The sequence below is a fragment of the Danio aesculapii genome, chromosome 3 (assembly GCF_903798145.1).
Source record: "Danio aesculapii chromosome 3, fDanAes4.1, whole genome shotgun sequence".
In the NCBI taxonomy this organism is placed as follows: Eukaryota; Metazoa; Chordata; class Actinopteri; order Cypriniformes; family Danionidae; genus Danio; species Danio aesculapii.
This window is the reverse complement of record NC_079437.1, coordinates 17,092,626-17,104,664: the sequence shown is the minus strand read 5'-3', so window position 1 is coordinate 17,104,664 and position 12,039 is coordinate 17,092,626. Positions and strand designations below refer to the sequence as shown.

Sequence of the window (12,039 nt, the reverse complement as noted above, 5' to 3'; positions counted from 1 at the left end):
GAAGCGCGCATGCGCACTGTGGAGGAGAGAGACAGACTGAGGTCGACTAAAGGGTTGTTGAAAATTCCCTTCAAATTAAAGGCTGAAAATGCCGCAGGATTACAATAAAGATGCGTATCCAGAGCCGCCCTCTCGGACTCCGATGGAGAATAAACAAACGGCGGTACCGAATCCCGTTGTGCTGATTACAAAGGTCTTCTACTACACGGTGGATCTGCCAGTGAGCACATTCAGAGGTGAAGTACTTCACACTAGCGCACTTGAAGCGGTGTTTACCTCTGCTTATTCATCTGCTTTCATTTACAGTTGTATTTGTGGTGTTAAAATCGCATATATAATAACAGATATGCATTTGTGTGTTTGTATAACGTAATGCATTGTGTTAGGTATGTATTGGTGCTGGAAAATCCTCTATTTCTACTATTATTATTGAGCACTGTTAAGATACTGTTAAGATTAGCTGGTGCAGGTTCCTTATTGACCGTATTTGGATAACTTACAGTTCACCAAATATAACAATATGAATAAAGATTTGGTACACAGTAAACTAACACTAATACTTTAACACTACACCCATAACACCAATACTTCTCACAGGTTACTAAAATACTTTAATTTCATAAATGAATCAAGACATCTTTAAAACACTTGTTCATACCAATTTATAAATGTTCTAAACAGTAATATTGGTCGTTTTTAACCTTTTAAATTAAATAAAGGCAATTATTTGAATCACAATGCCAAAGACCACAATGAAAAATGACCAAAGTACAAACTGATTTAAAATGTAAGTCTTTAGAGCAAGGTATGTGTCATCTTATAAAAGTCTTCTGTCAAATGCATAATCTAAATGCCCTCAGAATGGAGAAACAGACATTTTTTTTTAATTTTGTCTCCGTGCAGCCTCTTTTAAAGTTACTGTTCACCTAAAAATGTAAATGTATTTTAGTTTAGCATCATTAGCTTTATGATTGTAAATACAGCCTTAAACAATTATATGCTTAAATACTTTGAAAGACTAATACAATACACATCGATATAAATATCTGCTTGTCTTTTCTTGTATTTCTTGATCTTTATTTTATTGTCTGATTCATGTTCTACCAGGCATCGTTGAGCGCTTCCGTGGGGATAAAAAGGCCTACTACTACCACCAGAAGTTTCGCCGTGTTCCTGAACTGACCCAATGCCAGCAGGGAGATTTTCTGTGCTATTATGAGGCCGAGATGCAATGGAGGAGAGACTAGTATGTTATATTTTTTTTTACAAAAATATTGCGAAGGCATGCTCATTTCGGTTAATTTTGCCAGCCAACAACCGCTGCTCATTAACCCAATATTAACGGTTAACTGGTCAGATTAATATTAAATTATTATTTAATTTTTAAAAAATTATTGACGTGTCTATTTTGTGTCAGACATATTAAATATTACATTTTAAAATACTGATTTATTTTAAAATGTGAACAACAGCATTCAGAACAACAGCACATCTTCAAGCACCTGCAGCGTTTCCAACAGCACAGAAAAACAGAATAAACTAAATAAAAAGAATAAAATAAATGGTCCTGCCCTAGATAAGTTTAGATTACAAAATGAAAACGCTGACTGAATCCTTTTTTTAAATAATTTTTTATTTTTTTTAAGAACCGGCATATGATGCTTGTCCAGTCATATGGTTTTTTTTTCCGTCAAATAAAAATAGCAGGCTACCTCAAATCGATCACTTCACAGAAAATATACATTTAATCAATGGAAACTCCGCTTTCATTTGATTGAAGGATGAAAAAGACACGACTGTTGAAACACGTATTTTCCGCTCAGAGATTACTTTATTTTAACTGCGAGCACACTGCGCACAATGAAAAAACATGAGGTGCGCAGGACGCCACAAAACGCTCGCGGTGTTTAGTAAACCATTCAAAAATGCACCTCTCAACGCAAAAATCGTGTTCGCTGTGATCAGCCCCTTATGCAGCCTAACTTTAAAAATGTATATAATAAAAAAATTTTATCATTTAACTGATACCATTAATTGGTTAAAAACGCACCCTTTCAGTTAATGGTTAATCGGTTATTATGAGCATCCCTAATATTGCAATATTAAGCCACTTTAAGTTGACATGAAATCAGTGTTTTATTGGTTAATTTGTTTAAAAATGTCAGTCAATATTTCAGCAAATCCCAGGCCGGATCATTATGTAAAAAAATACAGTTAAACGTTTTAACTTAAAACATTTTTTTTAAATATATATTTAATGGCACAGATATAGAAAAACACAACAGAGACATTGTCCTCATTCTCTCCCCCGACCTCTTTTTTTAAGCCCAAGTTCAAGCTAGAACAATCCAAAGTTACGTATCCACACCCACCCACAAACCTCTCGGGAGGAATGAGAATCAAATGAGAGATCTATACAGGCTCATTGAAATGTACACAAAATAAATGATAAAATGTATATTAAAGTATATAGTCCATAAATTTATTAAAAATAACCCCTGACAATCTCAGAATCTAATGAGGTCAAAGAGTCGAAAAAAGGAAGAATGGGCGTCCAAGTTTTATAGAATTTGTCGTTAGAGCCCTAAATGGAGTACTTTACTTACATTTGAACTATTAAGATAACCAATAGTCTCCAAGCATTTGGTGCCTGTTATGAACACCACTGCAAATACAATGTGAATGTTCTTAAAAAGGACTTAAAGACTAATATATTGAATAATTAAAAAGACATGATTTATTGAATTATTGAATATCGGCATTTGTCCACATGTTACTCACCTGAGATAGACCAATAGCAAAACCACAACCACCATTTCAATTCCTATATTAAGTCAAATTTAATATATAGTTTTCCACACTATCTCATTGCAATTTGTAACTTAAGTGTCTAATGCGTAAAACAGAATATTCCTAAATGTCCAAAACTTTGTATACTAAATGTTTATCCTGTTACAAGCTCTTTTACTCGCTCCGATAAGAAATTGTTGATCTTCTGTTTATTAAATGCAAAACCTAAAATAGCTTGTCATTGGACAAATACAGAAAGCCCACATTTTAAACAATGGTTGCAAGAAATGTCTCATTGACATTAGAATATTAATGTATATAAAGACACGGTTTTAATTTTTTTTTATTAATTTGTAGAATCTCATTTGTACAATTTAGCATGATTTGCTCATCTGCTCATGATGGTGGACATTAGGGGTGGGGTTTGGTGCGACGGCTCCTTTTAAAAAATCTTACGTTTTTTTAACGAATGAATTTACATGAAATGAATGAATTTAGTTCAGTCATTTTCTTTTCGGCTTAGTCCCTTTACTAATTAGGGGTCGCCACAACGGAATGAACCGCCAACTTATCCAGCACGTTTTATTCAGCAGATGCCCTTCCAGCTGCAACCCATCACTGGGAAACACCCATACACTCTTGCACACACTCACATACACTACGGCCAATTTAGCTTATTCAGTTCATGTCTTTGGACTGTGGAGGAAACCGGAGCACCCGGAGGTAACCCACGCGAACACTGAGTACATGCAAACTCCACACAGAAACGCCAACTGACCCATCAGGGGCTTGAACCAGCAACCTTCTTGCTGTGAGGCGATTGTGCTACCCTCTGCATCACCGTGCTGCCATATATGGATGTAAATATCGAATAAAATAAGTCTTAAGTCTTCGTTTGTTTAAACAGAAGCCATTTCATTCAGATAAACATCGCAACAGGGTTGTGAAGACAGCATTTAGTTTCATGTTGACTTGAAACTTTCTAAGTTTATGTTCACAAGCCTCTATTTTTGCTCACGATTACGTGTTTGTTGTCATTTCCTTTGCAGTAAGGTGGATCAGGAGATTGTGAAGGTGATGCAGAATCGCCTGAAGGCCTGTCAGCAGCGTGAGGGTCACAGCTACGTGCAGAACTGCCAAAAGGAAATTAAGCAGTTTAACGAAACGTCCAAGGCATTTCAGTCGCGCTGTGAGTATTTACTGCAATATTAATGTTATTGGTGGCCAAACAGAGGGTGCACAGGCATCTGTTTTCTGTTTCATCTTCTTCTGCTCGAGTCTAGAAGCTATCTCTATGAAAGTGCTTGCAGGAAAGTTACAAAATTTGGCTCACAGATCCTAAGCTCCTTTAGCTTAGTTTAGCTTGAATTATTGAATTGATTAGACCGTTAGCATCTCACTAAAAAAAGTATTGATGATTTGATCATTTATTTTTATTTCAAGGTTGACCCGATGTAGTTATCTGTGTTCTAAGATCAATGGCAAATGATATTACGCAGCAGTTACCTACCTGGGGACTATTTTCTGGTGCTGTGTAGTATTGTGCTTTCTGAGCCTTGGTACATTGATTATTACCCTAGAATTAGAATGTATTTCCTAGCAATATAACCATTTTCCATCAGTCTTAGTACATAATGTAACTACAGAAGGGTCAAGCTATAAATAGGACAATTATCGAGACTCTTTTTTTTATTTTGAGCGAGATGCTAATGGTCTAATTCAATTCAGTGATTTATGCTAAGCTAAGCTAAAAGTGCTCCCACCAGACCCTGAGGTCAACTAAATGCATTCAAAAATGGTAAAACTCAACTGTTTAACTCTAGAGCTCTTGTAAAATGAGCCTATTTCCAAAAACGTGGAGTGTTCCTTAACTGGGCCAGTTTTGGATTCTCTTAACTCAATCCCTCTGTCCGCTACCTGTCCTAACTTTGTTATAATTGTTTATCCGAATAACCTTTGAACAGGAAAAGCTGGAAACAGAATTAGTTTTCCCTCTTATTCTATGAATCAGGAAAATGTCATTCAACACAGACATTTTTCATTATGACAGGTTTTTTTCTGATATTCTGAATTAAAACACGCACAACTATAGGTCAGATATTCGCAAACAATGAATCCAATCTTCAGATAATGGCAACAAACAATTACTCTTAAAGTAGTTGTATAGTTAAATAAAACACAACTAATAAAACAAATTGGACAGAGACTGCCAAATTGGTTATGACGACAAAGATATGTAGTTTCTTGCTCAGTAGGTGAACATTAGAAACATTTATATTTTTATGTTTGGGCGTGTTACTAAGGCATAAACATTTTACTCTGGCCAACAATCACAAGACTAGAATTTTTATATTTGATGATTGTATTGATATTTGATGCAGCACACAGATATGACTGAAATTGTCTTCCTGTGTTGACCATTTTCATGTATTTATTCAGTGTATTTTGTCAATGCATAGTTGAATCGTTACAAATCTCAGTATATCTATTCAACATGAGCTGAAGATAGTTAAACAGTTTTTGGGCCAACGTCTGCCCTTAGACATTTCAAATCAATCCTAATAGCTTTTGATTAGTTTTGCCTAGAACATTGATACCAATTTTGTCAACTAGTGGACGGAAAGAGCTTTTCAGTTGTAGCTTTGTAATGAAACCATAACAATGTTTATATTATTTTTGGTGTGTCTGTATTTATGGTAGATGGGGACCTGGGTGCATACGGCAGTGCACGGAAGTGTTTGATGAAACAGAAGGATAGAATGATGAAAGAGGCGCAGAAGGAATAAAACTCCTCTCCTATGGCTTTTCCACATCAGTCTCTCTCATCTGTGCATCAAATTGTAAAATAAAGTTTATCGTAAAGTGACTTCTCAGTAGCTGTAGTTATTTAATAAAATCCTGTCGGTTTCAAAATACTCTTTTACATGGTTCCTTTAATTACTTCTATACAGTGGAAGATTTCTCCTTTTAGTATTAACTTTTTACAGCTTAATTTATGTGCAGCTTATATTTCATTTCCTGCTTATGATCTGTTAGTGTCACTATGGCCACTTAGTAACACATCGTCACATCCATTTTGTTTTTATTAAAATCACAACGTTCAGAATTTTGCTATTTGATGCATGACCTCTGTGAACACTATGCTATTTAATTGGGAAATAGCTATTTAATAAAAAGATTTAAGCTGCGGTCACACTTGACTTTTCCTCCCATAGACTTCCATTCATACGCACACGAATACGTCAGACCGGAAACGCGGGGTCATGCATTAAGTTTTGCATGTTGCTGCGGTACAAAGTTCAAGCTTGGTGAACTCTGACCTGTGTAGTAGCATCACTTGACTGCGTGAGACCAATTGAGGATCAAAACACGACTTCCCTGGACAGAAATTTAAAACATGGAGCAATCGCTCGCTTTTTTAAATGTCTAATCATCTTGTTTAATCCCGCCCCTTTTCGCAGCGCCGTACGACAGAATTTCGCGCACACAAAGCCCAGTGTGACCGTAGCTTTAAGATATAGGAATTTCAATTTGAATGTTTTAATTATTTATTTAATGCAGGGGTGTCCACACTTAGTCCTGGAGGGCCGGTACCCTGCAAAATTTAGTTCCAGCCCCAATCAGACACACCTGGACTAGCTAATCAAGCTCTTACTAGGCTTTCTAGAAACATCCTTGCAGGTGTGTTGATGTAAGTTGGAGCCCACCAGGACTGAGTTTGGACACCCAATTTAATGAGATTTTATCCAAGGTAACTTTACAAACTAAAATTATTCAACCTGAAAATATTAATATTTTTATATCTTTGCAATTGTAAAATGCAATGAGCATTATTAGGATTCACAGTATGGAGTTTGAATTAATTTCTTAAAGTGGATAGGTCCACTAATGCACTATCAAGTTTAAGATGACAATTGAAAGCATTTTATTCCAAATTAAATTGTACTTGAACTACATTTTTTCTGAACCATTTATGGATTTAAATAGATATTAAGCTTAAAATGTAATGCAGGTGTAAACTGGAAAAAAGGTCAGTAGTGCCCATTTTAGATCGGTAAATCATACACAGTGCATGTTATAAGGCTCCCACACCTTGGATAACCTCAAATTCAGTAATTTTTATTTCTTATGGGTATGTGAAAATTTAAGTCATGGCAACAAAGTTCCTCACATGAGAAACTAAGTGTAATGAGAATTAAAAAAAAATTAGCATTTAACACAAAAAAAGCTTGTTTGCAGAGGCCAAAGTGTTAAGCAAGATAACACATTAGCAAACCATAGGAAATACGGATTTTTCCCCAGAACTTATACATCATCCAATTTGCATACTTTTAATACACCCTTAGGTATTCACTTGATTTGCAAAGGAAAAGTCCATACTTTTGTGTGTGTAAGCTTTGGAACATATTACTTTAACAGACGGCCATGTTGTTTAGTTACATCGAGTCAATCACATTGACTCTTTCACATTTCTTTACCTACCTTATTGAAGCAGCAGATTAATCTTACATTCGCAGTGTTTTATGTAGAGAAATCTCCTCAGGTCTTTGGGCAATTATGCATTCATAAGTTAATGTCCAAACATCTTTATAGAAGTTCACATTTTTGTTGTAGATGAAATATAACACTAATGCAGTTTATTTAGGTTCCAATTCGCTAGATATTAACAGTCATGCAAACAACTTGACCAAGACTCTGTACTTGACAGTTGGTCTCATGTGTCCGCCTTGTCCACTTTTCACCCAGGTTTGTAGTTCTAATCAATTTCACATCCAACGCGTACTGAGGGCAATATTAGCGGTTAGAGTATAGACGCTACTACACTTCGTATTTTTACCGGATATAGTAAACCATCCGGGAACCTATGGCATACCCTTTTCAACATGCTATGCTTTAGGACATACTAAGTCTGTTTTCGAATACGATCTAGTATAATATCTAGTAAACCCTGATATTATTTAGCACCTTTCACCCAAGAACAGACCACACACACAAAGATGGTTTTACTTCTGGACTTTTATTTCAATCCGTTGTACAAAATTTAGGAGGTTCCCTGAGGAAGAGCTCCCTGAGTCCTCTGCACAGAGACCCTGGTGTGAGTCTTGGCCAGATGATCAGTGAATTCCTGGAAGACAAAACACACATCAGCTTCAAGAACGACAAGACAGGTTAGCAGAAACAAACATATGAACACACATTACCTGGTAAGGAGACTTGGTGAACACTGTTTCCTTCCAGAGATCAGGGGTCAGGTAGCTGTAGGTCTTTGAGATCGCATCAAAGGTGGCTTTAGCTGCAGATGACAATGCATTGGTTATTAACAGACTCATGCATGTATTGCTGCATCCTGAAATGCTGGGATTCAAACACAATGACCTACCAAAGTTGCCCAGAGTAGCGGTGCAGCCCCTAGCAGAGGTGTAGCAGTCGTCAATACCAGCCATCATCAGCAGTTTCTTGGGCACAGGAGCAGAAACGATACCAGTACCACGGGGAGCAGGAATGAGACGGACCAAGACTGAACCACAGCGACCGGTCACCTGAACAAACACATTACAGCCATTAAAGCAGCTCACTTTCAGAATAAACTCACCCTCATCATCCAAGATGTTCATTTCTTTCAGGTGAAGAGAAATTTAGGAAGAAAACACAGATTGTTCTTCATATTGTGGTCAGCATGGTTCTTCCAAATTGCAGTTTTAATGCAGCTTTGAAAGGTCTCACAAAAATCTTACTTTATCAAACCATTGGTTGATTTCATAACCCCCTAATAATGGTCACCCCACTTTTAGAGTTGACGCTTAAATTCTAGGTGATACATGCAGTGTGTTTAGTTTAGCAAGATTAGATGAGGTTTAAGGAATTCTTTAGTAAGTACTGATAAAAGCATGCACCTGTGTGAGGGTGATAGTTAAGAATGCTGAAGAGTTAAAGAAATGGACTAAACTAAAAAAGCTGGTCTGGATATACTGTAGTTAACATTAGAAGTGGATCTAAACCTTTTATTAAATTGGTCCTTAAAATACTGAACATCCATTCTTGTGTTTCACACAGACATTCGCCAGGTGGATTTCCAGTACAAATGTAATAGACTCACCTAAACAAAGACTTACCTTTACAAATATATAAAATGCATATCTAGAATCCACCTAAAATTTCCCTTAGACTATTAAGGGCTTTAAAAAAACAGCAATAATTTGGCAGAGTGTGACCCTTTTTCCTCATCTGGGATCATGTGAAGCCATTTGAAACTGCAATTTGGAAGATCAAACCACTGACGTCCAACTAGGGCTGCATGATCAATCGAAAAACAGATCACGATCTCTATTCGACCCTACACACAACCTTATTCAGCTTTTCTACAATTCATCTAAATTCTTTGATCAAGGTTAGGAGAGAAGAGTAAAGGCAGTCGCACAAATCTTCACGTTTTATATTCGTTGCTCAGCAAATGGACAAATTAAATGGTCACATACTGTGTTTATAAGAGACAAGTCGAAAAATCTAGATGTTTATCAATTCCATTTCTTTTTGACAGAAGTGATAACACAAAGGGGGCGATTTAACTTCCGGAAGCATAGCAATCCTTTAAAACTAAGATCTATTCTTATTTAATACCATATTAGCAACAGAGGCCATTTTCATGGCAAAAGCACTTCATTGCTAATATACGATCACAAAAGTCCACCAGACGAATGCATAAATGAAGGAAGATTTTCTTTAAGTGCAAAACTTGTCATATTGTGCAGCAGATAATCTCTGCAGACTGACCTTGCATGGCACGGTGTGTGGCTTTCCGATCTTGTTACCCCAGTATCCTCTTCTGACGGGAATGATGGACAGCTTGGCCAGGATGATGGCTCCTCGGATAGCGGTGGCCACCTCTTTGGAGCACTTCACTCCCAGACCAACATGGCCATTGTAGTCACCGATAGCAACAAAGGCCTGGAAGATGGAGATACATCAATGATTAAATGAATGTGCATGCAACCGGGCTGCTGTGTGTCATTCAGGACGAGGTCAAGTCACCTTAAACCTGGTGCGCTGACCGGCCCTGGTCTGTTTCTGGACAGGCATGATCTTCAGGACTTCATCCTTCAGCGCAGAGCCCAAGAAGAAATCAATGATCTCAGACTCCTGGAGAAAGAGGCATTATAAAAGTAAGTGTGTGTAAGCTGTAATGCAACCAAAGTATCTAAAAATTTTGTCATATTGTGACATGCATCAGGTTAAAAGTAATGAAGTTAAAACTTTTACCGCCATGTCAGCAACAATGGCTATTTTCATGGCAAAAACAACTCATTTGTTGTTGTTTTTTTTAATAAATAAATTAGATAATACTTTTAACTGTAATGCATTATAAAAATCTTTTTTTCCCCCTCGTAAACCTTTAGTTTAAGAAACAAGTCTGACTTAATTCAATTCTATGCATTGGTTAATTAAATGTAGCATTATCTGGGGTTCTCAAAAGCAGAGTTAAAACAAATTCATTTTCACATTTGTTTAAATTAAATAAAATATAACTTGCCCAACTTCAAAAATTGGGAATATTTTATATTTGAATGTTATAGTATTTCAATAAACTAGTAAAAAACAGGCCTAAAGTAACTCACCAGGTATCAAATAAGAATTAACAGTAATTGGTGTCTATTAAAGTGTTACTTGACAATTAACAGTAAACTTTATTCCAATGATGCTTAATGTTAACAGAGTTTGACCCTTTGGTTTAGAAATTGCATCAGATCTGATTGTTTCAGAAATTTTCCCCATGTTTGAGCATGAACATAAAACCTTTTAAAAGAATTCAACTATTGGCCAATGTGGAAAAATGTTCATTTAAGGCACTGAAATTTTACCCAAACTATATGCATTTTTTGGTAATTGTGGATGCATGTCACAGTCTGAAAACCCCTTATGATATTCATTAAACATTACAAAGTAAAGCTAGTAATTAGTAGGTAAACAGAAATAATAGTAGGTAAACAGAAAATACCATATATATATATATATATATATATATATATATATATATATATATATATATATATATATATATACATACTATAGACCATATTGAGGGATGTAAATCAAAACAATGGTCCCAACGCATTTCCCGTTTTACATTTAATTTCTATAGCTGCCTAAAATCCAAAAAGAGCCACATATTGATAAATTGTTATGAAAGCTGCTTTAAGTTATGATTGAATTGGCTCGTTACAGTTATGAAATAGTTTGATAAGCAGGAAATGTTTATGGGCCAATGACATGACCACATTGAATCGGTCTATAACGTTAATACATATATTATGGTCAGTTTTCATGCCAACTTCAATACCTTGATTGGCAGAGAATACAGATAGATCTCCTCCAGGGACTTGATCTTCATGTCCTTCACCAGACGACCAAGTTTGGTCACAGGCACCCACTACATGTGATATAGAAATATAAATTAACACATGGAAACTGATAAAACTACACAATATACGTTTTAACAGCTTATACAAAACACTCATTACAATTTGTGCCGAATGTTTAAGAGTATGATTATTTTAAAGCATGAATTAGCATTAATTAGAGTATATAAAGCAATGTTTCACCTCCTTATCTTCGGATTTTCCTCCCCGGGCACCGCGGCCTCTTCCACGGCCCCTGCCGCGGCCGCGACCGCGACCCCGGCCGCCAGTGCCGAAACCTCCGCGAAAACCTCCTCTACCACCGGCGTCGTCCGCCATTTGCTTTAAATTAAAACAAAAACATTCTGCATTAATAATGAATTAATACGTGATGAATATCATCAGACACTTTATGAACGTACACACATGATTAATACGCGCTTATTGCATTACTAGCGTTACGTTACCTATCACCTACAATGTAGCCGATAAAGTAGATGTACCGCTACGCGTTAATCGTTTTTAAATAGTAGAGTATTAACAGACTCATGTATTCATACGACATATCACCAGTGCCGCCATTTTTACACTCATCTAGTCAAACTACGATAAAACATCTATCCTCAGATCATATACTCAATTTCTCCATCATGTGGCTAATAATCCACGCGCACACATTTGCTGAAAAACTGTAATGTTTTTTATTCTGCGATTGCAGTGATACGAGCAGATTCAGATAATCAGAGAGAAAACCATGTTGACTTACGTGATGTGTATTCAGGAAGAAGAAGGCCGCACGAGAGTTCGCGCAGCATATATTCAACGCGAATCCTCGCGAGAATTCATGACAGCCGCT

At 36.4% G+C, this 12,039-nt stretch overlaps 2 protein-coding genes across 2 annotated transcripts; one reads left to right on the top strand and one right to left on the bottom strand.

Annotated features, from left to right (window-relative positions):
* ndufb10 (NADH:ubiquinone oxidoreductase subunit B10) lies at positions 1 to 5,656 on the top strand. Its single transcript, XM_056453274.1, has 4 exons — positions 1 to 236; positions 1,108 to 1,246; positions 3,840 to 3,979; positions 5,491 to 5,656. The coding sequence occupies exons 1-4, from the start codon at positions 89 to 91 to the stop codon at positions 5,574 to 5,576; spliced, it is 513 nt and encodes a 170-aa protein (XP_056309249.1). The 5' UTR covers positions 1 to 88; the 3' UTR covers positions 5,577 to 5,656.
* A 2,132-nt stretch (positions 5,657 to 7,788) lies between these two features.
* rps2 (ribosomal protein S2) lies at positions 7,789 to 12,035 on the bottom strand. Its single transcript, XM_056453273.1, has 8 exons — positions 11,950 to 12,035; positions 11,388 to 11,525; positions 11,126 to 11,215; positions 9,820 to 9,927; positions 9,562 to 9,735; positions 8,171 to 8,330; positions 7,992 to 8,083; positions 7,789 to 7,915 (listed from the first exon to the last, which is right to left on the bottom strand). The coding sequence occupies exons 2-8, from the start codon at positions 11,520 to 11,522 to the stop codon at positions 7,832 to 7,834; spliced, it is 843 nt and encodes a 280-aa protein (XP_056309248.1). The 5' UTR covers positions 11,523 to 11,525; positions 11,950 to 12,035; the 3' UTR covers positions 7,789 to 7,831.
* Between the last annotated feature and the right edge of the window lie 4 nt (positions 12,036 to 12,039).

Excerpts from the sequence above, each read along its gene's own strand:
- ndufb10 (XM_056453274.1), top strand. The coding sequence starts at position 89 with ATGCCGCAGGATTACAATAAAGATGCGTATCCAGAGCCGCCCTCTCGG. Across the intron at positions 237-1,107 it reads GCCAGTGAGCACATTCAGAG|GCATCGTTGAGCGCTTCCGT; the intron begins GTGAAGTACTTC and ends ATGTTCTACCAG. Across the intron at positions 1,247-3,839 it reads ATGCAATGGAGGAGAGACTA|TAAGGTGGATCAGGAGATTG; the intron begins GTATGTTATATT and ends TTTCCTTTGCAG.
- rps2 (XM_056453273.1), bottom strand. The coding sequence starts at position 11,522 with ATGGCGGACGACGCCGGTGGTAGAGGAGGTTTTCGCGGAGGTTTCGGC. Across the intron at positions 11,216-11,387 it reads GAAAATCCGAAGATAAGGAG|TGGGTGCCTGTGACCAAACT; the intron begins GTGAAACATTGC and ends TATCACATGTAG. Across the intron at positions 8,331-9,561 it reads CACACACCGTGCCATGCAAG|GTGACCGGTCGCTGTGGTTC; the intron begins GTCAGTCTGCAG and ends GTGTTTGTTCAG.